This window comes from Staurois parvus, unplaced genomic scaffold, assembly GCF_062004578.1.
Source record: "Staurois parvus isolate SC_StPar_1 unplaced genomic scaffold, SC_StPar_1.0 ptg000496l, whole genome shotgun sequence".
Lineage (NCBI taxonomy): Eukaryota > Metazoa > Chordata > Amphibia > Anura > Ranidae > Staurois > Staurois parvus.
In genome coordinates this window covers 1018170-1043867 of record NW_028318292.1, presented here as the reverse complement: position 1 = coordinate 1043867, position 25698 = coordinate 1018170, and the positions used below count along the sequence as shown (strand labels likewise).

Here is a 25698-nt window from a genome sequence, read left to right as displayed (position 1 = left end):
TGGTAGTAGGAAGGGTTATCCTCTGTTGGCCAATAGCTTTTTTTTTGCCAGTGTCCGTTCCTCCTGTAGGTGGCAGTTTGACCCAAAGGTAAAAGACTTCTTGTGTCCCCAACTGATGAGATAGAAATTGTGATTAGCTATATTGTAAAACTCGGAATCAAGAATTTCTAACTGACTGACAGCTCTGATGTTGACACAACTATGGCCTCTGGTATGGAAACTGAAGGAGATGGAAGTAGAGATGCTGTCTGTAGTGGCCAGTCAGCTTCCAGTTAGTATAATGCTTGCTTAAATATGAAAGCATGAACTTGGTAAGTCAATACCTTCCTTCTCTGCACTGGATGTGGTTGTAAATGGGCGCAACTGCCTCGCACACAGTTCTCCCCTCCTAGTTTGACTTTCTCTGGGATAATTCTGACTATTTACCTTCCTAGTACAGAGGCTGTATTAGGCCAGAACAGGGGGTCTCCAAACTTTCTAAACGAAGGGCCAGTTTATTTTTCTTCAGACTTTCAGGGGGCTGGACTGTGCTCAGTGGGAGTAAACAATGCCCCATCTTTGTTTATTAGTGGGAGAAATAATGCCCCATTGTTGGTGTCAGTGTGAGGAATTATGCCCCATTGTTGGTGTCAGTGGGAGAAGTGCCCCATCTTTGGTATTAGGGGAAGATATATAGCCCCATTGCTGGTTTCAATGGGAGGAATAGTGCCCCATCATTGGTGTCAGTGGGAGAAGTAGTGCCACATCTTTGGTGTCAGTGGGAGGAGTAGTACCTCATCATTGGTGTCAGCAGGAGGAATAGTGCCCCATCATTGGTATCAGCGGGAGGAAGAGTGCCTATCATTGGTGACACTGGGAAGAATAGTGCCCCATCATTGATATTAGGGGGAGAAATAGCGCTTCATTGTTGGTGTCAGTGGTAGGAATAGTGCCCCATTGTTGTTGTCAGTGGGAGGAATAGTGTCCCATCTTTGTTGTCAGTGGGAGGAATAGTGCCCCATCATTGGTATCAGTGGGAGGAATAGTGCTCCATCATTGGTATCAGTGGGAGGAATAGCGCCCCATCATTGGTATCAGTGGGAGGAATAGTGCCCCATCATTGGTGTCAGTGGGAGGAATAGTGCCCCATTGTTGATGTCAGTGGGAGGAATAGTGCCCCATCATTGGTGTCAGTGGGAGGAATAGTGTCTCATCATTGGTGTCCATGGGAGGAATAGTGTTCCATATTTGTTGTCAGTGGGAGGAATAGTGCCCCAACATTGGTATCAGTGGGAGGAATAGCACCCCATTGTTGGTGTCAGTGGGAGGAATAGTGCCCCATCATTGGTGTTAGTGGTAGGAATGATGACCCATTGTTGGTGTCAGTGGGAGGAATAGTGCCCCATTGTTGATGTCAGTGGGAGGAATAGTGCCCCATCATTGGTGTCAGTGGGAGGAATAGTGTCTCATCATTGGTGTCAGTGGGAGGAATAGTGCCCCATCATTGATATCAGTGGGGGAATAGTGCCAAATTGTTGGTGTCAGTGGGACAAATTTTGCCCCATCGATTATGTCAATGGGAGGAATTTTGTCCCATTGTTGTTTTCAGCAGCAAGAACAATGCCTGAAGGGCTGGATAAAGGCAAGCAAATGGCCATATCCATCACCCGGGCTGCCGTTTGGAGACCACTCGGCCAGATGAACATCACTAAATTCTATTGTTTTGTTTCCTGGACGTGAACTCCAGCATTTCACTGGATGGCTCTGGAAGTGTTAACTCTTAAAGAAATGCTGTTTGGTTCCTCAACAGGTTCCTGAGGCAATCAGAAAGTGCCAGAGGGCTGGTATCACTGTTCGTATGGTGACAGGAGATAACATTAATACAGCACGTGCCATTGCCATTAAATGTGGCATCATACATCCTGGAGAAGATTTTCTCTGCATTGAAGGGAAAGAGTTTAACAGACGGATCCGCAATGAAAAGGGAGAGGTATGTAATTTACAATACAAGAGCACACATGAATATGTTGCGTAGTAAATGTCACCTTATCACAGAGTTCTTGTTGTCTGTGTGTAGATTGAACAGGAGCGGATTGATAAGATATGGCCAAAGCTGAGGGTTCTGGCTCGCTCATCACCTACTGACAAACATACACTGGTGAAAGGTAAGGACATACTGAAAAATGTACAATAGTGAAAGCTGAGGCCATGATCTTATTGACACCTAGAGGAGAAAGTTAAGACCGGGACCTTATTGACCCACATGTAGAGGTGAGAGGTAGGAACCCAGCCTTCTGACACATATACAGAGGCCATAGGTGACTTTGCTGACAGACATACAAAGGTGAAAGGTAAGACCAGTGCTAGGACAGGTTCCTTTAGTACTCAAGACAGAAAGGCCAAAGTGCAGCTCCCCTTAATGAGCTGTGAACTACCTCAGCTGCAAATGTTGCAGGCCTTGCCATTATTGCACCTCCCTACTACTGAATTGCCCAAGGCAGCTGCTTCTTACTTCATGCATCATACATACTAGGGGGAGAACCACCTGGGGAATCAATGGTGAAGGATCTGGGGGAATAAATGGTGCAGAAGGATCTGGGGGAATAAATGGTGCAGAAGGATCTGGGGGAATAAATGGTGCAGAAGGATCTGGGGGAATAAATGGTGCAGAAGGATCTGGGGGGTCAATGGTGGAGAGGGATCTGGGGGAATAAATGGTGGAGAAGGATCTGGGGGGTCAATGGTGGAGAAGGATCTGGAGGTTCTGGTAGATCACAAGCTTAATAATGGCATGCAATGCCAAGCTGCGGGTTCTAAAACGAGCAAAATCCTCTCTTGTATTAAAAGACGTATAGAGTGATATCATTTTACCCCGGTACAAATCATTAGTAATACCTCATCTGGAATATGCAGTTCAGTTTTGGGCTCCAATTCACAAAAAGAACATTGGGGAACTGAAGAAAGTGCAGAGAAGGGCAACCAAACTGATAAGAGGCATGGAGGAGATCAGCTATGAGGAAAGATTAGAGGAACTAAATTTATTCTCTCTTGAGAAGAGGAGATTAAGGGGGGGTATGATCTCCATGTATAATACATAAGGGGGGGATATGATCTCCATGTATAATACATAAGGGGGGATATGATCTCCATGTATAATACATAAGGGGGGATATGATCTCCATGTATAATACATAAGGGGGATATGATCTCCATGTATAATACATAAGGGGGGGATATGATCTCCATGTATAATACATAAGGGGGGATATGATCTCCATGTATAATACATAAGGGGGGATATGATCTCCATGTATAATACATAAGGGGGGATATGATCTCCATGTATAATACATAAGGGGGGATATGATATCCTTGTATAATACATAAGGGGGGATATGATCTCCATGTATAATACATAAGGGGGGATATGATCTCCATGTATAATACATAAGGGGGGATATGATCTCCATGTATAATACATAAGGGGGGGATATGATCTCCATGTATAATACATAAGGGGGGATATGATCTCCATGTATAATACATAAGGGGGATATGATCTCCATGTATAATACATAAGGGGGGATATGATCTCCATGTATAATACATAAGGGGGGATATGATCACCGTGTATGATACATAAGGGGGGATATGATCACCATATATAATACATAAGGGGGGATATGATCTCCATGTATAATACATAAGGGGGGATATGATCTCCATGTATAATACATAAGGGGGGATATGATCTCCATGTATAATACATAAGGGGGGATATGATCTCCATGTATAATACATAAGGGGGGGATATGATCTCCATGTATAATACATAAGGGGGGATATGATCTCCATGTATAATACATAAGGGGGGATATGATCTCCATGTATAATACATAAGGGGGATATGATCTCCATGTATAATACATAAGGGGGGATATGATCTCCATGTATAATACATAAGGGGGATATGATCTCCATGTATAATACATAAGGGGGGGGGGTATGATCTCCATGTATATATACATCAATGGTTCATATAGTGAACTCGGTGTAGAGTTATTCACCCTGAGGTCATCACCTTTCTGTACGTCTCCAAATACAGAAAGGTTTCTTCACAGTAAGAGCTGTGAGAATGTGGAATAGACTCCCTCAAGAGTTGGTTGTGTCCAGCTCAGTGGATTGCTGTAGGAAAGGCCTGGATTCTTCCTTAGATACACAGAATATACCTGGATATAACATTTATAGGTAAAGTGGATCCAGGGAAAATCCGATTGCCTCTTAGAGGATCAGGAAGGAATTTTTTTTTCCCTGCAGGAGAAAATTGGATCATGATTTGCTGGGTTTTTTGCCTTCCTTCAGATCAACTGTGGGTATAGGATTATAACTTTTTTTTAATGGTTGCACTGGATGGACTTTTGTCTTTTTTCAGCCATACTAACTATGTAACTGTGTAACAGCAGATCCCTCCCATCATCAATTGACCCCCCAGCAACAATAGGTCCCTTCCTCAACAACAGATCCCCCACAGCAATAATAGATCCACTAGCAGCCAGCATCAATGGACCCTCCAGTGCACCCCAGCACCTCTTGCCAATACATACATTCATTGCTGGAGGTGACGCAACTGTGTTCCCCCACTGAAAAAAAGCCTTGACCTTACTGATACATGTACTTACCGATCTATGCCATCATATGTGTATTACAATGAATGTGTGTCTCTTCCCGATCTTACCCAATATATGTTTATTCAGGTTACACTAATGATCGCTTCCTGTTGTAGGTATCATAGACAGCACACAGGTGGAGCAGAGGCAAGTAGTTGCAGTAACCGGAGATGGAACAAACGATGGCCCCGCTTTAAAGAAAGCAGATGTTGGATTTGCGATGGTAAGTATAACATTCCTGATTTGCCATATGCTTGAAAAAAAATCCTAATTTCTCACACCCCTCAAATACCCCCATACATTAGACTTCTGTAATAAGTAGTTTGTAAAAAGACTAACCTTTTTTTACTAGTTCCTTTTTTCTAGAATGTTTTTTTTCTTCAGTCAAAGACTTTTCTCTACTGCTAAAGCTTTGCCTCTTCGATTACAGCTATCTGGCACTTTCATCCTTTGGATTGCCAGGCCCGGACGCTGCAATGTTTTATGGTTACCATGAAAGTGACCCTCAGGCAATGGGTTCCACGTAGGGGCCTTTACAGCCCCTGTTCTGGTAAAAGCTAGCCATGGGACCCTTTCAAATTCCACAACTGCTGGCAATGACACTGTTTGCGAGCAGGCTGGTTGGGAACTACTTTAAAGGAAAAACATGGTCAATGTTTTTTTGGTCATACTTCTGGGCATCACAGGAGTGCACTTAGTTCTGTACTCCAATGCCCCAGATTCAGCCAACAGTGGGATCCATCTGGATCCACCCAGAAGCCTGACTGGCAGCCGGCAGACTATTACTCACTGAAGACCGAAAACTGAGCAATTAGGAGGTCTTTGATTGCACAGTTCTTGGTATAGAGCTGGTGGGAGGACAGCTGCAGCATCGGATCAATACTGCAGCCATCTAGGTGAGTTTGTATGTTTGGTTTTTTTTTTTGTGAACCCATACCTCTCTTTTAGTCACATACATTAGGTCGCTCTGCATCTTTAAAATGTCAAATTTCCTGCTGGGTTTCTCTGCAGAAGGGGTGATTGCTGTGGGACTGAATGCAGATGTCATCCACTGGAAGGAGTGTCACATGCACAATCGTCATTTGATGTCGAAGAAGCAAATTCCTGCTACTGATCCTGCTTGCAAAGATCTGTGTAGAACTTTGATCCTTGATCCATTTCTGCTGCCTATCTAAAAGTGACTTTGGTCACGTTTGGGTATCATGGTGGGAGTGATTCAGACAGCTGGAATGTGCCAACCCTGCCGTGTCTCCATTGTCTCGACAGGGATCCGGCAGGTGTCTCTCTCCATGGAACCCAGAAGTACACATTGATCCCAAGTTCATTTATCGCAGGAAGGACTGGCTGGTCTGGTTGACTAGTCAAAATCTCCTAAAAAAGATTACACCATTGCTGCATTGGATCCCTTGGTTATAGAATTCACAAATGGTTGTAGTTTAAAATTTCAGTCGTAACAGTCTGGTGGACACTTCCCTGCTTATCTCTCAAATATCTCCTGCCTGTATACAGGCATAGGACATCTTGGTTGCTGTACTGCGGAACCACTGTCTAAGAACTGTATGATCTGCATGGCCTTGATACTATGATCAAGGATGCTATGGTAGCAAAAGCACCCATCTTCTTCAGCAGAGGAAGCCTAAGGAACATAATGCAAAGTCTTCTTCCACTTTATCTGTTAAGAAATATTCTTTTGATTTATTTACCTCTGTGCCCTCTACATTGAGACCCGTAAAGCTTGGCTCTCAATCCAATCACAAACTCTGGGGCTCAAAAGCTGTGAAATCCTCAAGCAACCTCTCCTCGGCATGGAGTTGCGCCCCCACTTTCCAGAGTAAAGCGGGCATTTGTTAACCTTTTAGAATGCTTAGACAGTTTGCATCTTAGATGCTTGAGTGCAGGATGTAGTATCCCAGGAATACATGTTAGGGTTTTGCTCCATGCCCCCTCCTGGTGTTTTTGACCTCCAACATTATTGTGTCATTGCAAAGATTGGAAATCTCTATCGACTATTGTCCTCTCGGGTCTTCTAGACCAAGGTTTTATTGGACCAGTTCCTGTGGAAGATTGGTTTCAGGGGTTTTACTCTAACCTGTTTACCATTCTCACACCAAAGGGCACATCCACCCCATCATACTGGATCCCAAAAGCTTTGAATGTCCTCTTTGGATCCCAGAAATTGCATATGGAATCCACCAGATCTGTCAAAGCCTTCTTCCACCAGGGAGACTTTCTGGCTTTGGTGGACATCGAGGACTTGTACCTACATGTCTTCATCTTTCTAGTTTATCAGCACTGCCTTTGTTTTGCTGTGGGGCTTCTACATTATCCATTTGGGGCCCTGGCCTTTAGCCTTTCATCTACACCTCAGGTGTTCACCAAGGTGCTGGATCCAGTATTAGCTCTATTGCACTCTCCTGACAATGTGACTGGTTAGACGACCTATTGTTGAAGGAACAGTCAGCTTAGGCTCTGTAAGACAACATGGATTTGACTGTCCATACACTACAGTGGGTTTTATAGAGCCTGAAACTTCAGATATGATTGCTGGAACTGACTTACCATTTGGAGTATCTGGGTCCAATACTGGAACAGAAGAAGCTTCAAACCCACTGATATCAGAATCATCGAATTCTTTTGCTTGAGAGTCTTGGATCTGATAGTAACCTAATTCAAGGCAGTACAATTTGCCCAGTTTCACTCCAGACCTCTACAATGCACAGTCTGTCATTGTGGGACATGTCATTCAAGTCCCTGGACAAACCAATTTGTTTGGTACAGAGGTCCAGATCGTCCCTGTCCAGGTGGCTGAGGAATCTGGCTTGTGAATCAAGATGTGGACCATCCTATTTTATAATCAATGGCTTTAACAACATGGCTGCTGAATCCCAGGTTCAGAAAGACACAGGCATCTCTGATCTTGTGATTCCTATGATGCTAAAAAGGCTACTTCACACAAGGTCTGTAACCAGACATGGAAGGCATACTCTGCTTGGTGTAAGTCTCAGAGCTTCCACCTTAGGAATCTCTCCATGGGATGAATCCCCTTCTTCTTACAGCTGGGTCCAGACCAGCATTTGGCCCTAAGCACTATTAAAGATTAGATAGTGTCGCTGGAGCCAACCCATCTTTTGTAGTATTCAGGTCTAGCCCTGGATTCAGCTCAGACCTGAGTGTTTCCTACACAGGATAAACTTCTGACTCTCCAATCTTAGATTCAAGTTCTCCAGTCAAGGAGTTGCCCCACTCTTTTCTTTTGTATGATAGTCCTAGGTCTGATGGTAGCCTCTTTTGAGGCAGTTCCATGTGTCCAGTTTCACTCCAAACCTCTACAGCACCACATTCTGTCATTGTGGGACAAGTCATTGGACAGACTGGTTTGCTTGGCACTGAAGACTAAGGTGTCCCTTGCTGGTGGCTCAGGAATCTGGCCCTGGAATCAGGTAAGTTCTTCCTTCCCGACTTTTGTAAGATCCTTCTGACAAAATCCCTGTTAGCCAGGGAAGAAGGCCTGGGTACCCTGTAGGTGCAGGGTTGGATTATTGTGCTGAAAGGTGATTCTGTTTGGATTTAGTCAGGCATACATCAACCATCAAGAGAAGGAGACTGGATTCTGTCCTAGACAGAACTTCACAATTCAGTCTTGTCCGCCATGTACATTCCTGGGGTAGACAATTAGCAGGCACACGTCTTCATGTAGCAGCTCCTGGACCTGTGGGAGTGATTGCTACACCCAGAAGTGCTGAAGAACATGTGTAGCAGGTGGGGAAATACTGGATGTGGACCTCCTGGCTTCGAGGTTCAACAACAAACTAGATACAGTATGTTTGTCTTTAGGTACAGGGGTCCTTTAGTGGATGCTGTGGTAGTCTGTGGTATCAGTGGGGGAAATTTACTAAAAGTGGAGCACTCAGAATCTGGTGCAGCTGGGCATGGTAGCCAATCAGCTTTCAACTTCAGCTTGTTCAGTTAAGCTTTGACAATAAAACCTGGAAGCCGACTGGTTTCTATGCAGAGCTGTATCAGATTTTGTACCCTCCAGTCTTAGTAAATTCTCCCCAGCATGTCTTCATCTATGCCTTTTGTTTACAGTTATTGACTTGGCTGTTGAAGCCTAGATTTTGAAAGACGGGACATATCCCAATCTGTGCTTCCTATGATGCTAAAAGGTAGAAATGCTACTTCCTGCAAGGCCTTCACACACTTGGTGTGAGTCTCAGGGCTTCCACCCCTTAGAGTTTCTTCATGGGATGTACCCTCTTCTTCCAACAGCTGAGCCTGGACCAGCATTTGACTCTAAGCACTATCTAGGGCCAGATTTCTGCATTTCTATTCCATTTTAGACACTATTGGCCTCTCACTCCTTCAATAGGACCTTTGTACATGGAGTCTCCAATGTAGGCCCCCTTGTTCATTACCCTATAGCTCTATGAAATCCAATTCCGGTTCTCTCTGTATTCCCTCTGATCTATCTTGTACAGTATTGAATTGTAACTGTACTGCCTCCCTTTTTTTGGAAAGAGCTTTGTTTACTCACAATGTGGTTTTCTTTGTCATCATCACCTTTGAAGGCAAGTTTCTGTATGGGTGGCTTTTTCCATCAAGGAACCCTTTATGGATTGCATAGGGACAAGGTGGTGTTTAGGCCCACAACTTCCTTCTTGCCTAAGGTAGTTTTATCCTTTTACCTCAACCAGGACATCACTCTTCTGTCCCTCTGTCTGGCTCCAGTTCACCAAGGTTGTTTGCAAGGCAGCCACCTTGTCTTCTGATCACACGTTCTCCAAGTCCTACCGGGTGAACATTACCACCTAATGTGATGCCAGTTTTAGGCATAAGGTCCTTTAGGCAGCTTTTCGAGCAGTTTTATGTTGTTTTCTTAGGATTGTAAATGATTGTTTGCTGTGTTGTCCACCTCTCAGCTGAACTGGTTTTGGGCATTTCTGAAAGTTAACAACGTGTTGTGTTCCTCAGTGGATGAGAAAGAAAATAGTACTTTTGTACTTATCGTAAAATCGTTTTATGCAGTCCATTGAGGAACACAGGTCCAACCCCTTATGCTCATGCTCTTGGTAAAACGTTGTTACAAACTGAGGCATGCCGGTAGTAGGAGGGCTCCTGGGCTGGCCTACAGCTCCTTGTTTGCAAGTGTCCAGTCTTCCTGTAGGTAGCAGTATAATCCAAGGACTTTCTATGTCTGGGCGCCAAGAAAAAAAATGGTGAGTACAAATACCCCTTTTTTTCCTCCATAGGAACCCATTTTCAGATAACATTCTTTGTTAGTGTAGGTGACAGATAAAAGGCAAACATTTGATGAGCGATGCATTTCCTACAATGAGGATGTGTCACATACCTGATGGGAGACTGAATTGATAAGGTCGGCCTCACTTGTGTCACTAGCCCTGACTCCGCTGATGTTGGAACAGAGGGAGTCTAGGCACCAGGGGGACAAGAGCGCCACTGGGTGTTGTTTGCAGCTCTTGCAGATGATGATCTTGGAATGCGGATGATCCTCTGATTTGGATACCGTAGTAATAGGCAGAGCAGGTTTTTTTTGTGGATTGCCAGGAGTGTAGCAGAGCAAGGTAGGTAGTAAGGACAAGAGACTGGAGCAGAGTCATGGGATAGCCAGGGTCATCAACAGTTGGGCAGCACGGTACAGAATCAGAAGGAAAAGCCAAGGTCAGGAGCAGAGCCGAAGTCAGGAACCAGTGTCAGGAGTAATCGAAGTCGGGTGAGGAACAAGCCGGGTTGGTAACAGAGGAATCATACAGGAACAAGCAGGACACGGGGGGAGCTGAAGACCAGTCAGCACTGAACCTGAGCAGAGGCACTCCCTAAATGGGCCGTCTGGCGCCAATCTTCGCCGTGCGCGCGTGCAATCACGCATTCCTGCGCGTATGCGCACAACCGGCAATTCTTCTGCGGGAATTCCTATGTGCATGCGCATTCCCGATCATGATTCTTCTTGCCGGAAATCCCTTACAGGATGTCTGGGTTCTGGATCAAACGTAAACTCTCTTCCTGATAAGTCTAAGACAAAACTTGTAATATACTAACATCTCTTGTTCCTCAATCAGAAATCATGTGAAATGTTTAATTTCAGCAAATTTACCTAATTATTGCCCTTCTTATGATCTTCCAGGGGATTGCTGGCACAGATGTTGCTAAAGAAGCCTCCGACATCATTCTTACTGACGACAACTTCAGCAGCATAGTAAAGGCTGTAATGTGGGGTCGAAATGTGTATGACAGCATCTCCAAATTCCTGCAGTTCCAGCTGACTGTCAACGTGGTGGCTGTGATCGTGGCATTTACCGGGGCCTGCATCACCCAGGTGAGGAGGACAAGATGCTTCTCATCACTTCTAGGAAACGTCTCTCAGTCTGCTGTCCAGTGACAATATTTGAGATGCCTGTGTGGCATCAGAGGGTTACAATAAAGCGTTTATGAAAAACGAACTACATTTAAAGGAGAAACAAAAGCAGGCAGGAAAAAAAAGTTTTTTTTGTGGAGTCCCTATGTCAGGAGCTTTCTGCTGGGATGTTTTTTAAGGTGTATAGAAGATCATAAGGGAATTTGAGAGCGGAGATGACACGACAGCGATTAATATGACATCCATTAGAACACAGGTGTCAAACTGGCGGCCCTTCAGCTCTTGCCTAATTACAAGTCCCACGAGGAATTGCAAGATTCACAGTTACAAGCATGACTCCCAAAGGCAGAGGCATGATGGGACTTGTAGTTTCGCAACAGCTGGAGGGCCGCCAGTTTGATACCCCTGCATTAGAACTACTAAGGATTGCAACACTGCAACATACTCCAAGTGACCATCAGATAACCGGCTATGAACAGATGCCAGCACTGCAGTTTTGTCATAGACTTGGCGTTTGTAACCCAGAGAACAAAACAGTAAAATAAGCAACAAACCAATGGTAAATGAATCCAGAAAAGCGTAAGTGATTGTGTGATCGAACAAGACAGCCAACGCTTTTGGGGGGCACAAACATTCCCCCTCACTGGTGCTGTATATGTAGCCAATGTATAGCAATCTGGGGCGCTCAGTCAGCACTCATGGCACGGCCCCAATTACACAATGGTGCTTTTTGGTCACTTAATGTATGATTACAATATCTTTGACTCATTTACCATTGTTTGCCGCTTTCTCTTTATTTTGTTCTTTGGATTCTTGTTCTTAATAACCGAACCGGGGTCACTCTGCTCTTTAATAACAGCCTCACAGGGATCAGATGGATGTTCTAAAACAGGGGTCTCCAAACTTTCTAAACAAAGGGCCAGTTTACTGTCCTTCAGACTTTAGTGGAGCCAGGCCATGGCCACTGGGGGTAGAAAATGTCTTGGTGTCAGTGGGAGTAAACATTGTCCCATCTTTGGTATTAGGGGAAATATTAGTGCTTCATTTTTATTGTCAGTGCGAGGAATAGTGCTCCATTAATGATATCAGTGGGAGGAATAGTGCCCCATCATTGGTGTCAGTGGGAGGAATAGTGCCTCATCATTGGTGTCAGGGGGAGGAATAGTGCCTCATCATTGGTATCAGTGGGAGGAATAGTGCCTCATCATTGGTGTCAGGGGGAGGAATAGTGCCCCATCATTGGTATCAGTGGGAGGAATAGTGCCCCATCATTGGTATCAGTGGGAGGAATAGTGCCCCATCATTGGTGTCAGTGGGAGGAATAGTGCTCCATCATTGGTGTCAGTGGGAGGAATAGTGCCCGATCATTGGTGTCAGGGGGAGGAATAGTGCTCCATCATTGGTGTCAGTGGGAGGAATAGTGCCCCATCATTGGTGTCAGTCGGAGGAATAGTGCTCCATCATTGGTGTCAGTGGGAGGAATAGTGCCCCATCATTGGTGTCAGTGGGAGGAATAGTGCTCCATCATTGGTATCAGTGGGAGGAATAGTGCCCCATCATTGGTGTCAGGGGGAGGAATAGTGTCCCATCAATGGTATCAGTGGGAGGAATAGTGCCCCATCATTGGTGTCAGTGGGAGGAATAGTGCCCCATCATTGGTGTCAGTGGGAGGAATAGTGCTCCATCATTGGTATCAGTGGGGGGAATAGTGCCCCATCATTGGTGTCAGGGGGAGGAATAGTGTCCCATCATTGGTATCAGTGGGAGGAATAGTGACCCATCATTGGTGCCAGCGGGAGGAATAGTGCCTTATCATTGGTATCAAGGGAAGGAACAGTGCCCCATAATTGGTGTCTGTGGTAGGAATAGTGCCCTAGTGTTGGTGTCAGTGGGAGGAATAGGGCTGAAAAAGGTATGCAAAGGGCAGCAGTTTGGAGACCACTGTTCTAAAACATCAAATAATCGATTATCTTTGCTCCAGGTACCTATTGGATATTTGTTTGTGATAGGGTTAGACAGATCATATGTACAGACATTACTGTTGACCTTTACAAATAGGAACATGCATCATGTCAGAGGTGCAGGAATGCAGTGTGTTACAGTTTATAGTAAGTTATAGTAAGACCCCCCCCCCCCCAAGAAAAAAACTAAGAAAACAAAAGAAAAAAAACAAAAAACAGACAGACTCGATGGACCACTTGGTCTTTTTCTGCCTTCACTTTTCTATAGATTATTCCGCCCTTTGTTTAGGATGCTGATGGGTATTAAAGCTTCTTCTTAGTTTTATCTGTTAAATGTTTTAATGGGTATGTAATGGTGTGAGAAGTTTGATTTAGCCCAAGATAAAATAAAAGAACCATTTTGAGTCGATCCAATCAGGGGCGGACTGACAACTCATGGGGCCCCCGGGCAATAGATAATCATGGGTCCCCTGTGTCCTTGCCCAAACTCAAAAAATCCTATGAAAAATGTACCAGGGGCATCTCATGGGGCCCCCTACTAACCCCCGGGGCCTCGGGCAGTCCCCGAGTTTCCAAATGGTCAGTCCGCCCCTGGATCCAATTATTTCTGAAACATTGATCTCCCTCCTGTCACATTATGGTAAGCGCTATACCAAGACAACGTCTTGCTGTTGGCTGCTGGTCTTCTGTACTGCTACTCTTGCTAGTGCGCCCATGCTGACGCGCATTGCATGGGCATTTTCTTATTTTATCCTTTTTTTTGAGGAATCCCACCCTAAGAAATGCAATGTAGCCTTTCCTGAAGCACATGCAAAGTAGACAGGAAGATAGGCTGCTGGAGATACATGGTGCTTAGCAAACCAAATGACACCCAGTTAGGGTTTACATGTACTAAATGTCCTCATTAAATGCAGTTTGATCAGATGTTACACTCAGTATTATCATTTCTGAGGGAATCATCGAAGAGTTAATGGGGTTCTGTCCACAAGTAAGGACCTTTATGGTAAACACCATGTAACAGAACCGGCCCAGTCTGCGTTTTGGTACTTCCGTTAGAATACCGCTTCCCCGTCCGAACACCGACAACAGACACCACAGCAGACCATACGAGACTAGACAGCACCAGTCTTGAAGTAAGCCAGGAAGTAGACTACTTTATTTTAACACAGATACAAGATATATACACTCAAGGGGACAATCCCCCCCTCCCTGCATAATGACACAGGGCGGGGCAATCTACCTTTAGTAACTAGAAAAGCTACAATTTCTGGGGAAATTGTGTGAAGTGTTCTTGCCTGCTCACACACCTGGGTTCCTATGGCAACTCACTCTACAGCAAGGGAAGAGAAGAGCGGTTAAAAACAAACTGCTCCAACTTGCTCACTTCACTAATAGTTGCCATCTTCAAACGGTTGTAGTTTAAAAATTATAAATCCTACACCGAAGAGCTTTATATTGTGAGAATCACAAGACCCAGACCTACATTTTGATAGTATGTCTCTGAAATATTAAAAATGAAGGCACAGTCGCAGTTTATAAATTGCCCTTCAAATTTGAGGTGGCAAGAGTGGAGTTTCAATTAATGTCAATGGGCGGTGTGAGTTGCAAACAAATGGTCATATTGTGAAAACTATCAGGACTATGGCAGCAGGGATAGCTGAACGATTTGATATAAGATTTGTGTAGGTGGGCTTAAAAATGATGGAGTGATGGCAGTTTAGAAATCATGTCCTGATTTTTCAGCTCACACTCTAGCTTTTGTCAGCTCCCACTCTATTTTTGAACACTCCGCCATTCGTTCCTATGGGACCAATTTCAACACAAAAACGCCGATATTTCGTGAACCGTTCCGCGAAATGTTCCACAAAGTAATAGCACACCAATCGGGAACAATCCGCATGTTTCCGTATATTACTGTCTATGTAGTGTAAAAACTGTGGGAGGAGTTAGGGCGGTAAATTTGGCTATAATAATAACAATATATATGTGAGATAACAGGAAGTGGTCTGCCATGCAAGAACACTTAACAAGAGACACACCATCAGACAGTCCCATCAGGGGGGAGGGCTGCTGGAGACACCCCCTCACCAAGCCAATACACATACATCCCATAATAGTTTGCTCCCAAGCAAGACACACAATAGAACAATGGGATGCAACCACATGGCATTACACAATCAACAACCCCCCACCCTAATATTAGGACACATCACCCTGTACCCGTAACAGGCACAGGGTGATTTTCACATAATAGGGATATGGGGAGCTGAGACAGGGGTCTCCCCACCTCTCCAAAGTGAGCTGTGTTCCATGGGCCCCCCACCCAAAGTGACTCCCGTCACACACCATATTCTCACATACCATTAAGACCTATTTGTACACAATGCCACCACAGTAAAGAAAAGTCAGTCATGTCACAAGAGATAATGTTGGTAGTCGAATTGATAATATTTCGCATTTTATTTCTCATTCCAGGATTCTCCACTGAAGGCTGTGCAGATGTTGTGGGTAAACCTAATTATGGACACGTTTGCTTCTCTTGCATTGGCAACTGAACCACCAACAGAGTCACTCTTGCTACGTAAACCCTATGGAAGGAATAAGCCCCTCATATCAAGTACAATGATGAAAAATATTTTGGGGCACGCTGTGTACCAGCTGACTCTGATATTCACATTACTCTTTGCTGGTAAGATAGCTTACATAGCAGATGGTGTCCCTGTTTCTGTTCTAACATTAAGCACTAACACACGTTGTGTTTGTAGGAGAACAACTCTTTAATATCGATAGTGGAAGGAATGCCCCTCTGCACTCTCCTCCATCTGAACATTACACCATCATCTTCAACACGTTTGTCATGATGCAACTCTTCAATGAAATCAACGCACGAAAGATCCACGGAGAGCGCAATGTGTTTGACGGCATATTCAGAAATCCTATTTTCTGCACAATTGTGATCGGCACCTTTGCAATCCAGGTAACACTGATACCGATGCCTTTACTATGCATCTAATGATGATTTAATGTCACACTTTACTCTTCTCTCTGCTCTCCACTACTTGGGAAGAGAATTGAATGAAATCTTATACCATCATTTGTATGTGGGAGCATGACTTGTGCTGTTAGGCTCCATGTACAAGGTACTCAGATGGACAAAACACTGAACACAGGATGTTCCTACCAAGCTTGTCATACCTTGTAATGACCAATTTACACCTCAGACCTCTCCCACCCTTGGAAACAAAAGATATGTTAATGACCATTCACACCCTAAATTTCTCATGAAGACCCCCTGCCAGGTGGCCTTAATTACTCCCTCCACCAGACACCTTTTCCACCTTGGAAACAAAAGATATGTTAATAACCATTCACACCTCAGACCTCTCCCACCCTTGGAAACAAAAGATATGTTAACGACCATTCACACCTTAGACCTCTCCCACCCTTGGAAACAAAAGATATGTTAACGACCATTCACACCTCAGACCTCTCCCACCCTTGGAAACAAAAGATATGTTAACGACCATTCACACCTCAGACCTCTCCCACCCTTGGAAACAAAAGATATGTTAACGACCATTGACACCTCAAATTCCTCATGAACACCCCCTGCCAGGTGGCCTTAATGACTCCCTCTACCAGACACCTTTTCCACCCTTGGAAACAAAAGAAATGTTAAGGACCATTCACACCTCAGACCTCTTCCACCCTTGGAAACAAAAGATATGTTAATGACCATTCACACCTCAGACCTCTTCCACCCTTGGAAACAAAAGATATGTTAATGACCATTCACACCTCAGACCTCTCCCACCCTTGGAAACAAAAGATATGTTAATGACCATTCACACCTCAGACCTTTCCCACCCTTGGAAACAAAAGATATGTTAACGACCATTCACACCTAAAATTCCTCATGAAGACCTCCTGCCAGGTGGCCTTAATGACTCCCTCCACCAGACACCTTTCCCACCCTTGGAAACAAAAGAAATGTTAATGAGCAACTCACACCTAAGCTAATCTCAACACATGCCGCTGTCTCTGCTTCTACTCTCTGTATTTCTCTGAAACAGTCTGAAATTGTTAATAATTTACCACTTTTCAGTGCATTCTGGGCATTTGGGAGGTTCTCCTGTGCTTATCTTTAAAAAACGTTTCTAAACACAAATGCGCATAATCGCGTTATGCAAACACGGCTAAACAGACGTTTTATTAACCTACGTTTTCCAGCAGTCAGTTTCCATCATTCAGAAGTGTCCTGTGTACATCGGGCCTAAGGCTCCATGTACACTGCAGCTGATAAACTCACGTTTAGGAGCTTTTCTGCGTTTTTTTTTCAGCAGCCCCTGAACTCTCCCTAAAGTTCTCCTATGTGTCCATGTACACATCGTCATTTACAGGCAGTTGAGTTTACAGTCTTTTTTTTGAAGGCACCAAACTTGCGTTCAGGAGTAGATTTTATCAGCGTTTCAAAGGCCAACCGCTTGTAAACGCGACTAACCACGTTTCTAAGTGTTTGGAAATTTTTTTTAACTCTTCCATTTCCAGATGCAGTCCGGGGCCTTTTTTCATCATGAAAAATGCATGCAAAGCATTTTCCCGGTACTCGGATGGACCCGGCCCACCATACTTTGAGGTTTCACTTGAAAGAAAACATGTTAGACATTGCTGCAATAATTTCTGCACAGAAATGAGCCGGAACATCCAAACACCACAAAAAAAAAAGACAGCTAATCTCAACAAATACTTCTCTCTCTATTTATCTCACAATGTCTGAAATAGTTAATTTTTTACTGTTTTTCAGTGCGTTCTGGGCATTTTGGAAGGTCTCCTGAGGTTATCTTTAAAAAGACGCTTCTAAACGCAAACGCTCATAAACACGGTGTGCAAACACGGCTAAACAGACATTTTTTAACCTACGTTTTCCAGCAGTCAGTTTCCATCGTTCAGAAGTGTCCCAGTCCATATTTCCTGCTATTTCCCTGCTATAATCCTGCTGAATCTGGGATTTACTTTCACATGCCTTGCTAAAGATTAATCATGGCTGTTAATAAATAGGGAGGCACAGCAGTTGGGTGACAGTCGAAGCTTACTGCATAATATAACAGCCATACTTCTCACAAGTTGTCAGAGGAAAGTGTTGCAGCCTGCAATGGCTACCAGCTTGGTCTAAGAAAATTGTCTCCAGTAAATTGTTCTGATCTAGGCTCTAAAGTTTAATAAGCAATATTTTGGACTGTGGGTTTGTGGATTGTATTTCCTTTGTGCAAGTTATTAAAGAAAAACCTTTACCCTTCCTCACTGCAAAGGTTAATTGCTCATTTTGCCAAGGGCAGTGGTCCCCAAAACTGCGACCCAGGGGGTGGATGTGGTCCCTTGCTTGCTTTTATCCAGTCCTCTGGGCAATATTCCTCACACTGCCAGCAAAAGCGTGACATAGTTCCTGCCACTGACAATGTGGTCCTACTCATATCACTGGCACCAGGTATGAGTCACTATTCCTCCCATTGACACCGATTGTGGGGCAATATTCCTTCCATTGATACCAATGATGGGGTATTATTCCTCCCACTGACACCAATGATGGGGTATTATTCCTCCCACTGATACCAATGATGAAGCACTATTCCTCCTACTGATACTAATGATGGGGCACGATTCCTCCCACTGATGTCAATGATGGGACACTATTCCTCCCACTGACACCAATGATGGGGCACTATTCCTCCCACTGACACCAATGATGGGGCACTATTCCTCCCACTGATACCAATGATGGGTCACTATTCCTCTCACTGATACCAATGATGGGACACTATGACTCCCATCGGTACCAATGATGGGACACTATGACTCCCATCGGTACCAATGATGGGACACTATGACTCCCATCGGTACCAATGATGGGGCATGATTGATCCCACTGACACCAATGATGGGGCACTATTCCTCCCATTGATAGTAATGATGGGGCACGTTTTCTCCCACTGACACCGATGATAGGGCACTATTCCTTCCATTGATACCATCGATAGGGCAATATTCCTTCCATTGATAACAATGATGGGGAAATATTCCTCTTGCTGAAAGCAATGATGGGGCACAATCCCTCGCATTGATACTAATGATGGGGCACTTTTCCCCCCACTGACACCGATGATAGGACACTATTCCTTCCATTGATACCATCGAAGGGGCAATATTCCTCCTACTGATACCAATAATGATTTATTTCCACTGACTCCAGGACATTTTCTTCTCCCAGTGGCCACAGTCTGCGCCCCCCAAATTTTGAAGAACAGTAAACATGCCTTTTGTGTAGAAAGTGTGGAGACCCGTGGCCTAGGGTATGGAAAATAAGATGATATACTTAAAGCAGAGTTCCAGCTGAAAAAAAAAAGTCAGCAGCTACAAAAACTGTAGCTGCTGACTTTTAAAAAACAGTCCCTTGCTTGTCCCTTGGTCCAGCGGTGTTCTCACCATCGCTAGTTTCACCGGCCGTCTTCTCTCCCTGGTCTAGCATCTTCAGTGTGGGCACCCGGCTGTGACAGCTTGCGGCCTCACAGCTGGGTGCCCACTGCGCATGCGTGAGAAGGGCTGCACTTTGTGAATGGTCCGTAGTCTTCTGGGACCTGTCACATGTCCCAGAAGACTACGGGGAAGGAGGGGGAGGACAACTTCTGCTTCCGATCTCCTAAGCGATTGCAGCGGAAGTAGGAGCAGGTACCTGTCAAATTCGGGTACCCGCTCCCCAAAGGTGCCAATCCTTAATGGAGAGCAGGGGACAAAGGCTTAAAGCGGAACTTCCCCTTTTGGGTGGAGCTCTGCTTTAAGATTATGTATACTATATATGTGAGCTGGCCACACCTGTACCCTAGGTTGTGGGCGGGCTCTTAGCATTCTCATAAAATGCAGGACTGCTGGTCCGGCATTGTTTGGCAGGACATTGATAGATGCAATTGGTCAGGCAGCCAAGGGAAGAGGCTTCAGAGCATTGGCAGCATGAGGAGGAAGAAGGCCACAGGAGCGAGGAATAAGGAAAGTATAGCACCCTATTTATCATCCCCTAGTAAAACAAGCAGTTAACCCTTGCAGGAGGGCCCCCTGAAAGGTTAAAAGGTTTCCTTTCTTGTCTATTGAAGGACACAGAAAATCATGTACTGTTGGGTTATGGTGGATTAGACAGTGGAGAACAAAGAGAGGCCAGGTCAAGATAACCCTCCCTATTCCCAGCATGCTTCCGTTTTTTGCTAGTGTCCTAGAGAGATAAATATCTTTTCTTCAGCCCTTCTGGAAAAAATCTAATAATTTTGCTAGTTTGTTTTCTTCAATTTTTCCTTCTTTTCCTCAATCAAGATTCTTCAATACATTGCTGCCTGAGCTGGTCTCTACATGACTGCCATCTGGATCAGGCTTTCCTCAGCATAGCTTTAGAGTGCTGTACCTAGACCTGCTGGACTGAACATCATGGGGCTATTCTGAAACTAACCTTTGGGCACAGGGTCCTGAGTTAGGCACTTTCCAGACCCTGTTCTGGTAACGATTTAGCTGTAGAGAGCTTTTCCAGTCTAGAGCTGTAGGCTGGTCGGGCTGAGTACTGAGAACTATCTCACAATTTGCAGTGCTCAGTGCTAATTTCCCACTATCTGCCAATTTTAACTGTGGAAGGAGGTAACACTGAGGGACAGAGGGATGATATCACCTGAATGGATGTGTTGCTTACATGTGGTCTGTGCTCCCTTTCCCTTGATTCAGTGCAGAGGAAGCACCATCCCGCTGCTGCTACTGCTTTGCATTGGAGCCATATGGAAGCCTTCATTCCAGTCCATTCCTATTGCCAGTCTACAGTGATCTTGGTCACCTCGGGCCTTCAGACCCTAATAAGGTACCCACTGTCTGGGTTTGTGGGTACTTGAGGGCTTGCCACCTACTGTGAGCTAGTTGCATCACCACCACATGGTTACAACATGTCTGTATTTAGACACAAAGTGGATTGTTCCTCTGCAACCGGTCACAGTGACCATCTCTGAGTGGAGGATTAGCCTGATGTCTACATCCTTGGGTCTTTCAGCTGCAAAGACTTTTCCCATCCACCCAATGTGGTGTATCCTCTATGTGGACACTAAGCACCCTGAGGGGTCCTGGACCCCATTTAAGCATGTTTTGGAACTGCTCCCCTTATGGGAGGGAATTGTTAAATGGTGTTCAATATCCACCGTGGATCTGCTAGTGACCAACCTTACCAGGGAAACCACTAAGCCAGTAGAGGCTGTGCTTACTTTTATCTATTCTACTGACCAGCAGCCGAAACCCTTTCTTAACTTTTCATTTTTACTGGTGGGTTTAGCCCTTTGCCCTGTACTGGCTGCTATCCTAATTTGCCAGACTGTGGCAGAATGGGATACTGTAAATTCCCTCAAAAGAACTACACTTTTGCAGTAGACCCCTTTCTGATAGTTGTGAAGGCTTGCTAGAAATATCTAAGCTAGTGTCCTATATGGTTCTCGTAATCAACCAGACCCTGAGGTCACTGGTTAAGGTGCTGGGACTCAGATGCCATATCCAAGGAGCACCTGACTTGCACGGTCTTCAAACTTAACCTTGCCATCCATATTAAGGATAGCATTGGATATTCAGAGCATTCACCTGCCTCAGCATAAGCAGTCTAGGGAAGGCTGAGCCCAATCCTTCTCTTTCACCTACTCCTGGAGTGGACACACCCAAACCCTCTAAGTCGGGTTCTCTGTCTACTTGCAAGGATGAAAGAAAGAAGCCCTCAGAAACGTCTTTAGCATGAAGGGACACCTTCAAGTACCTTGCAAGTAAGTGGAGAGTTGCTAATCCTTGTGGTACCCTGTTAGGTTTACAGGCCAATCCTTTGCTGGCACTCTCTTCAGCTGTTCACCCTCTACCCCTCTGTGTCACTCCACAGATTACCAGGCTGTTCCCTACCCCAGTGGGGTCTCCTCAACCCCCTGATTCTTGCTCTCTTCTCCTGTTTCTTAGAAAAAATATATGGGAAAGCACTTCTAAGAGTAACTGTCTCAATTTGAAGGAAACACATGATGTGTTTATCTCTTCTCTGCCTCTTCACAGGAAAGGTAGGCGCACCTGGGTATGTTGACCTTCAAGGGACTCATTGTTTAATGAAAAAGTCCACAACATTTCTCTAAAACAGTCCATATCACTAGGGCTTGCTTTCCATGAGCAGAAACAAGCTTTGAGCATACAGAAGAGAGGAAAGGGCAAGTTCCTCTAAGTGCAGCAAAGACTAACTTTATTAAAACACCACGATGGGCCACTCACATTTTATAAAAATAATAAGGCTCTTCAATATTATTATTATTATTACACAGTATTTATATAGCGCCAACAGTTTACTCAGCGCTGTACATTACAATGGGAGACAATACACGAGACAGTACAATACAATACAATATAATACACGAGGGGTTCGAGGGCCCTGCTCCTTGGAGCTTACAATCTAGGAGGGATAAATAAATCCAACACTTTGTTTTAGTTAACATCCTCCTGCTGCCAGTTCTGCGCTGTGTCACAGGTACACCGACAGGGATCAATGGGAAACACAGCGGAATGTACCCGAAGCAGAGATGTCACCAAGCTGGGTGTAGCAATGCTTTTCAGAGCATGTGACTTGACAAAGGAGTGCGCATGCCCCGAAACGCGGTGGCACAAACCACTTCTTGACGTTTTCTCTGCATCCAGTGAGTGGCCCATAGTGGTGTTTCAATAAGGTTAGTCCTTACCAGGGGCGGACTGACCATTCGGACACTCGGCACCGCCCGAGGGCCCGGGGTCAGTAGGGGGCCTCATGACATGTCCCTGGTACCTTTCATAGGCTTTTTTGGGAGTGGTTTGAGTGTGGGCGAGGACACAGGGGCCTCATGATCCCTTATTGTCTGGGGGCCCCATGAGTTGTCAGTCTGCCCCTGGTCCTTACTGCACTTGGAGGCTCTTTTGTTTGCACAGAGCTTGCTTCTGCTCATTGGAAAGCCTGCCCATGTGATATGGACTCTGCTCAGTTTTAGAGAATTTTAGTGGACGTTTTTCATTGAACACTGAGTCCTCTAAATCCACCGCTATATATCCGTGAACATCCTCTTTTGTTTCACTGCTAATAAATTCACTTTACTATATATATATATATATATATATATATACACACCTCAGGCCATCTCCGCTGCAGATTCCTGACACTCTTATCTTCTCTCTATTACTGCCGTCACCACCGCCTGCTCATTCTGAACCCACCTACTTAAGAAGTATGAGAAGTAATACTTTTAATTCCAAACTAATTCATTTATAAATAAAGAGTTGAAAAGTTGGGTGTGATAAATACAACACTACTGCGGCAGGCTGTACCCTCATATTTATTCGTATCCGGTCCTATTGGGTTAGAGGGGTGGTACCATTGGATGCACCTAGAAGGAAAGATTACCGTCAGATAAGTGTACAATTTTCCGGTTTATACTTCTTCATATTAAACTTTATTTCTCGTCTTTCAGTACTCTTCCTCAGTTAAGCTGTTTGCAAATTTATTGGAAGAAATGATTACATATGGCAGATAAACAACAGCTGTTTACCTCCGGTATATTTGTAGTCATAATGTTTCTTTGCAGTGATAGACTGAACATAAATCTGCCAATCAGACTCCGTCTTCTCACAATTGTTTAATGCCCCCTGCTGGTGGAAGGGTGTATATTTCCTTTTTATTAGGAAAGAAGGTTACTAATGCGGGCCATAGACAGTTCGTTTATCTGCCGAATTTTCGCGGTTCCTCCTCATTTCTTTTATCGGTCATTCTGGAAAATTTACAAAAAACGGACGATTTTTGTAATCATTGGTGGCAACAGAACGACCGATTTTTGGTTTTTCGGCTGAAAATTGAGCCGATAAACGAACCGTCTATGGCCTGCATTAGGCTCCATGTACACTGCAGCTGATAAACTCCCGTTTAGGAGATGTTCAGCGTGTTTTTCAGCATCCCCTGAACTCTCCCTAATGTTTTCCTATGTGTCCATGTACACATCGTCGTTTACAGCCATTTACAGGCAGTTGAGTTTACAGTCATTTTTTTGAACGCACCAAACTTGCGTTCAGGAGTCGATTTTATCAGCGTTTGTGTTGGCAGATTCACCTATTAGGCAGGGCTTTGACCTCATCCAGTGACAGCGTTGGGCTTGTTAGTGGGCGTTGCTATTTGCCCACCCCTCAATTATAGAGTATAAGACTTCCCCTGTCCCTCAATGGATGAGAAAAAAAAATAGGATTTTTGAACTTACCATAAAATCCCCTCTAGGAGTCCATTGAGGGACACCGGCCCGTGTTTTGTGTTTATGCGGTGGTTACTGTTTGCTGCAAACCAAGACTTGCTGAGAAGAGAAGGAGTTTTACTGGAATATGATTTGTTTGCCACTATTGCCACCTGTAGGCAGCAGTATAACCAAACAGTATATGACTTTCTGTGTCCATCAATTACCGCAGAGAAATTATTTGAGTGCATAAGTGCATGAGTATTTTTCCTCAGATTTCAGCTTTAATTGATGGTGAATTTTATATTGCAGATAATAATAGTACAGTTCGGTGGAAAGCCATTTAGCTGTGCTCCGCTACAGCTGGACCAGTGGATGTGGTGCATATTTCTTGGCTTTGGAGAATTGGTATGGGGGCAGGTAGGTTTCAAACTGACTTAGACACTTTTGTTTCATGTTAGTGAGATTCGGAGGCAGTGAAGGTTTTGTACATATTAGTCAATGCCTTGTTAGAAAAATGTTGACAGGATTCTACTCAATGCTCACGTGTTTCTTCTATGTTTCATTGATTACATATAGATCCTTATAATTTCAGTGTCTATAATTACAGCGCACGGTTACTTTCTGTAGACCACATATATATACATTTTCACGGTCTGAGATTAGGATTGGAGGCCAGTGGCTGTAGCAGTAGACAGGTTCATGCAGTAGACAGCTAGATGAATACACAAGCAGGTGCCCCTAGCAATAACGCAAGCTCAGCTGAAGTACGTGGCCTAAGCACAAGTCAGTCTTCATCAGAGCTCCAGATGATAGAGATGGTTTCTCTGCATGCTAATGCCATGTCGTGGTCCTCTGGAGTGCTCCAGCATGAAGACAGCAGAGGGTCAGGTAGTGGATGATGCAGATGGAAACAAGCAAAAGGATAGTTGATGAACAGAGCTCCAGATGATGGAGATGGGTTCTCTGCATGCTAAAGCCAAGTGGTCCTCTGGAGTGCTCCAGCATGAAGACAGGAAAGAGTCAGGTAGTGGATGATGCAGATGGGAACAAGCAAAAGGATAGTTGATGAACAGAGCTCCAGATGATGCAGATGGGTTTCTCTGCATGCTAAAGCCAGGTCGTGGTCCTCTGGAGTCCTCCAGCATGAAGACAGGTGAGGGTCAGGTAGTGGATGATGCAGTTGGGAACAAGCAAAAGGATAGTTGATGAACAGAGCTCCAGATGATGCAGATGGGTTTCTCTGCATGCTAAAGCCAGGTCGTGGTCCTCTGGAGTGCTCCAGCATGAAGACAGGAGAGGGTCAGGTAGTGGATGGTGCAGATGGAAACAAGCAAAAGGATAGTTGATGAACAGAGGTCTAGATGATGGAGATGGGTTTCTCTGCATGCTAAAGCCAGGTCGTGGTCCTCTGGAGTCCTCCAGCATGAAGACAGGAGAGGGTC

General features: G+C 44.6%; 1 protein-coding gene across 9 annotated transcripts in view; it reads left to right on the top strand.

The window, feature by feature from the left end:
- Positions 1–25698, top strand: part of ATP2B2 (ATPase plasma membrane Ca2+ transporting 2) — a 161877-nt gene that overhangs the window by 102630 nt on the left and 33549 nt on the right. For all 9 annotated transcript variants that reach the window (XM_089689766.1, XM_089689764.1, XM_089689770.1 and 6 more), the window contains 7 exons: positions 1790–1969; positions 2057–2144; positions 4763–4869; positions 10789–10980; positions 15456–15669; positions 15746–15957; positions 24566–24673. In XM_089689766.1, coding sequence (XP_089545892.1) covers positions 1790–1969; positions 2057–2144; positions 4763–4869; positions 10789–10980; positions 15456–15669; positions 15746–15957; positions 24566–24673 — 1101 coding nt within the window. The remainder of the gene's footprint in view (positions 1–1789; positions 1970–2056; positions 2145–4762; positions 4870–10788; positions 10981–15455; positions 15670–15745; positions 15958–24565; positions 24674–25698) is intronic.